The sequence below is a fragment of the Plectropomus leopardus genome, chromosome 22, assembly GCF_026936395.1.
Source record: "Plectropomus leopardus strain MGB_pleo_1.0 chromosome 22, ASM2693639v1, whole genome shotgun sequence".
Taxonomy (NCBI): domain Eukaryota; kingdom Metazoa; phylum Chordata; class Actinopteri; order Perciformes; family Serranidae; genus Plectropomus; species Plectropomus leopardus.
Window position 1 is genome coordinate 26,044,824 of NC_142197.1, and position 5,677 is coordinate 26,050,500.

The 5,677-nt window shown below is 36.5% G+C and overlaps 1 protein-coding gene across 1 annotated transcript in view; it reads left to right on the forward strand.

Moving 5' to 3' along the window:
* The first annotated feature begins 473 nt into the window (after positions 1–473).
* The window catches only part of LOC121961720 (scavenger receptor cysteine-rich type 1 protein M130-like), a 21,586-nt gene continuing 16,382 nt past the window's right edge, over positions 474–5,677 (forward strand). The window contains exons 1-3 of the mRNA XM_088072818.1: positions 474–573; positions 2,152–2,184; positions 2,960–3,238. Of these exons, the coding sequence (XP_087928944.1) occupies positions 501–573; positions 2,152–2,184; positions 2,960–3,238 (385 nt within the window). The 5' untranslated portion in view covers positions 474–500. The remainder of the gene's footprint in view (positions 574–2,151; positions 2,185–2,959; positions 3,239–5,677) is intronic.

The window sequence follows — 5,677 nt, forward strand, 5'->3', positions numbered from 1 at the left end:
ACAGAGCGATTTAACAAAGACAAAAAGGCAGAGAGACAAAGGGACTCCAAATGTCCTCAGACTGACTCTAACTCTTCTTCCTGCTGTAGCTCTACGTGCCTGGTGGCATCATGAGACGGTGTGTCCTAGATGGGAGATGGCAAAGTGGCTGCAACAGCCTACAACCAAGATGGCGGCCCCCCTAAATTTACAACACCCAGGCGAGCAGCAGAGAGAGCAAGCTGGCAGCAATCAGGTCACTCATGCAGGCCTGGTTCCACACTGCTAGTGGAGGATCCCCCCACCCCCATTTTGGATTTTGACAATGAAAATGAAAGTTATGAAATAACTATTGTTTCATCTCATTTCTGTTTCTGAAAGGAAAAAGTTAAAGATTGAAAAGTACACTGACCTGACAGAAACACCTGATCATGCGATAGAGAGGAGGACTCTTCAGCTGCATCTCTTCCTGTGTGCAGATATATATATAAGACAGTACATGAGATGATCAGAGCTGACAGATGACGGGCAGAGAGACACTCTATCTGAAGATGGATCACCTGATGCTGCTGTTGCTGTTTCTGTGGAACTCAGGTAAGACTCTGCTTTAAACATCATGTGTTATTTCTTTCATATTTGTATGGAATCTTTATATCAGCGAAAAAACTGCTCACACACTAACATCAAGTTTGTGTTTTATTCTTCTTTTAATCAATTATTGATTTGTTATCAATTCCAATCAGAATCTTTATCTCAGCAGGTTTAATATAAAAAAACATGGAAAAGACATGGACTTTGCAATTAGCTATTTCCATACATGTAAAAGTTTGGGAAAACTAAATGTACCCTGAAAATTTTGGAAAAGTTACAGAATTTTGTATCACAAACCAGTATAATTAAACATGATGGGTTCAAGAACTACCATTTTGAAAATTCAGCGATAATTTTAGTTTTACCATTTCTAGCTGTGAAAAATTTATTTTGAGTGGTTTTTAAAGAAAACATTTTGTAAACGATTTTTGTCAGTTTTCTTTAAGAAAAGGTGTCATTTTTTTTAATTTTGGGGGAGATTTTTAAAGAAAATATTGTGGTGATCCTGCACAAATTCACTTCACTGAACATCTTTGGGTTTTTGACTGTTGTTCAGACAAAACAAGACATTTAAAGCATTCACTTTGGACTCTGACAAACTGTTACCTGATGTTTTAATTCTCAGTGACTGATTACTTTAAAAAACGGATCAATAGATTCATCAACTATTAATATAATGGTTAGTTGTAACTCAGCATCCTTTGAATGTCTCTTTGCTGATGTTGCAACATTGCGCTGAAAAACTTAGCTGATAGTGACAGCGTAATCTGATAGCAACACCTCAACCTGCCCTGCTTGTCATGGAAACAGAAACCACAAATAATCAGTAATCTGTCATCAGCTTCTACTCAAAATTAAGTTTCACAGAATTGCAGTTCAAAGTTGTGTAAATATCATCTGCAACATTTGCATTTTCTGAAATAAATGTGTGTGACAGCTGAATGCTAATAAAACAAGGAACCAATAGTACCATTTTGTCATAAGTAACCTTTTTTTTTTAAACTTTTTGGCCTGTAAGTCATAAAATGTGAAAACCAATATTTGCACAGTGTGTTCCTTGGATAATTGTAATTTGACTTATGTAGACCATAAGTATTTGCCACTATACCATTTTTCCACTATTTTATCTAAACTTGGAACATACCATCTTTAGATGACCCCAGACAAAATGTTTTGGTAGTTGATTATTGTGTTCTTCCCACATTTTTTTAAATTATTCTCATCTGTCTCAAAAACATGCAGAAAAACTAGTCCATGCATGTGTTACTCCAAGGCTGGATTATCAAATTCCAATCAATAAGACTGAATTCTGTGTCCTGTTTACTGAGGGGAACCAAGAAAAGAGATCATATTTCTCCTTTTTCAGTTTCTTTATCCCCATAAAATCCCACAAAGCTCTGAAAGGTCATACTCCATCATATCTGACAGAGTTCATAGTACCCTATTATCCCTACAGAACAGTGCACTCTGAGAAAACAGTAAAAGCGAGTTAACTGAGGTGTCTCCGAGTGTTTGTTCTTCACAGCTGTGTTCTTATTATGCTACTCTATACTGGTGTTTATCTTCTGATTTTCTCATTAGCACTGCAGGCTGAAGAAGAACACAAGCCAACAGGTAAACAGAGAAAGAGAAGAGAAAAAACAATAATTAACCCTAATTGATTCTCTTGTTGGGCATTTTATGCAATTTTCATTCTTCATTTTTTGATCATTATGGCTGTGTTCATGTAAATGGCATACATTGTGGCAAGATGATGTATTTTTGTTTAATGTCTGTATTTTCCAATCACTCTTTCCAAATACACTGTAAAAACTAAATTGTTGCATTCATACTTTTAAGTGTAAAAAATGCTCCACTGAAACCCATTCAAACTGACAATTTTTATCCCACAGCCATCAAAGCACTGTTTTCCACCTGTCATTTTGACCATATTTGGCATGTGGAGAAAATACATGCTATATTTCCACTGGGTTCACTGTCAGAATCAATTTTCGTCTAAAAACATAGTGGATGATAAAAACCTGGCATTTAAAGGATTAAAATTCTGAAAATTAATGAATATTCGATATTTATGACAGGTACGGAAGTCCTGAGGGGCAAGTGAGAAAAAGAAAATCTGGAGATCCATTTTCTGTGTGTATTTGTATGTATGTATTTATGTATTTCACATATGAAAAAGAAAACTGGGGGGAACTTAGAAAATGGATCACTAGAAAAGAAAAATTCTCACTTGCCCCTCAGGGCTTTAGAAGATAAGGACTGATTTTAGTTTGAAAAAAAATTTACTCAATGAAAGTAGAAAATTATATGTATAATTATTTTTAAAGCTGGATTTTGAGCAGTGCATTTCATAAAATTATTCATCTTCATAAAATTATTTCTTTACAAGAGTCTATCAGGTTGGTGGGAGGTCGCTGTGCAGGAAGAATGGAGCTGAAACATAAGGGAGAGTGGAGGCCAGTAAGTGACTTTGACAACACCCTAAAGATGGCAGCAGCTGTCTGCCAAGAGCTCGACTGTGGCTCTGCTGTTTCTGTCAGAGAGAGACGGGGATCCTCAGAAATACCTATATGGAGGATCAAATCTGACTGTGTTCTCTCTGGATCTGCTCTGAGTGAGTGTGCAACATCACAATCCTTTTCAATCCTCCTGGATGTCACCTGTTTAGGTAAGCCCTTTTTATGACATCATCTAATGTACCCAGGTTGAGATGCAGACACACCGACCTCCATAAACACATGCGCAGTAAGGCCTCTGTCTTCCTGGCATTTTATTTCCGATGAGGTAACAAACTTTAATAGAGGTTCTTTATATTTTAAATTGCAAGTAATAAATAGATGTTATATTATCAAGTTTGTTACATTGGATCCAAAAAGTTTGTAATTAGATTTGAAAAATTAATCAATATAATGTTACTTAAATCTTCACCATTTCAAATATTTGCAATGCTTCCATCAAACTAAGTTATTAACGTTGTTTCTTACGAACAATCTGAATAGACTATGCTTCATGCTTCACTTTGCTAATGTATGTATTTAAAGACAGAATAAAACACACTTCAAACCAACAAAATGACAAAAGGATTCAAACATGTGATTGGATGTACAAGTATATTTACAAAAGTACTGTAACAAGGTCTCCAAACAAAACACCATCTAGTTTTGTGTTAAACCGCTCAGTGACCTCATCTCACTCAGTTTAGCACGGCTTGTTCCTCTCCTGTTCTCGTCTTCTTAGTCAGCAGCCTGGTTAATACGTCCATGGTGCCAACGTCTTTGTATTCTACTTCTTTGTATATGTAGCTAACTTTCAAATAGCAGCTACATTTGCCTCATTTTCACCATACAACAACAAAAATAACAAAACAGTCCACAAAACTCCTCTGCCACACTTCTGCCACACTCTCTAACGTCTGCTGCTTAGAATAGAGGATTTCCTGTCAACTGCGACTCTTGCGCATGTTCCTGTTGAGATGCCTACTATGTACAGCTCTGCTGTGTCTGCAGCCAGGTGACTCTCAAGATGACAGTTTTTAACTTCTATGTGTGGAGAGCAAAGATTGTGGAACACCTCAGCAGAAGGAACAGAGTAGACAAATCTGCAGATGATGAAATCAGTAGGCGGGTTTCCATTAACTGTCAAATTGCGCAAACTGAAATTGCAAATCAAAATACACCTTATGGAAACAGGTCAATTAAAAAAAAGAAAAAAACTCCCATTTATCACATGAGGCATCACATGAGGTGGTATTTCAAGCGCTTGGAAATAGCCATATTTCCCAAAACTGCAATGGAAACACTGTTTTTGCTCTTATAGCTCATATGATGTGCAAAACAGGGTGACAGTAATGCGACTTTATGGATGCCAACTGCCATTAAACCCAAATAAGAAGAAGAAGGAGGAGGAAAAGAATAAGAAGTATAAGAAAGTCACATGACATTCTACAAAACAGAAGAGAGAGAATAGATCTTCTTAAAACTTATACAAGACAAAAAGTTAAAGCAATATTAAATTGGCTTTATTGAGTGGCTGCAATAGAAGTAAACCTGCCAATGTTTTGAGCATTCATTGCTGTGCTTCTTGGAATGTTATTGCCTATAGAAAGTTGCGTAAAATCGCAATAGAAGTTGCAGAACATCCCTTAATGGAAATGCAGTCATTTCGCAATTGTATTTTATCAAAATTTGGAAAATATCGCTTAAGTTTTGCACAAATCTGTGATGGAAATCCACCTACTCTTTGAAAAAACATTGGCGTTCAGAAATTAATAACATGTTAGAGTGTATTAAATGTCCACGTGATGTAAAATATCTGCAGTCTGTAGTGTTATGAAGATGAGTCCTGTTGTTCATGATGAACTAAAAACTGGCAGTTTATGATCTGAGGAGGGATAAAACTTCCAACAAAAACCACACTGAGGTTTATCCATATACACATCTCCAAAGAGATAGGGAGATAGGACCACAGTAACCAATTTTATATTCAAAATAAATACTTTAACTGAAATGTTTTGTGGAGCTAACAAACAGGAGCTTTGCTTTAACATGTCGATTTTGAGGCATGAACTGACAAACACAATCTGTACCTGTAAGTGGGTTTTCATTACAGATTCACACTTAAGTGGTACTTTCAAAATGTGGATAAAAATGTGGATCTCGCAATTGAGAGATGAATGTGTTTCCACTGAGTGATGTTCTGCAACTTCTCCTCTGGTGATAACATACCAAGAAGCACAGCAATGAATGTTCAAAACATTAGCAGCTTTATTTCTGTTGCAGCCACCACACTAGCCATCATTATTTCCAATCCAAGGTCATGTAGGCGTGATATGGAGCCATAATGGAAAAGCAAGCCCCTTCATGGGAGAAGCCACATATGAGGGATTTCAGGGAGGTGATAGTCCACGAATTCACAGGGGAATTGTGGATTCAAAACTTCCAGATGATCTCCTCAAATTTTGAAGAGCTATGCAATGCAATAACACCTCTTGCAGTTATGCCGAATATAGCTTTTTCCAATTGCCTGAAATACCACCTCATGCCAGCATAAAATCTATTGAGTCTTTTGATATTGATGTGTTTCCATTAAACGTATTTTATATTCACAA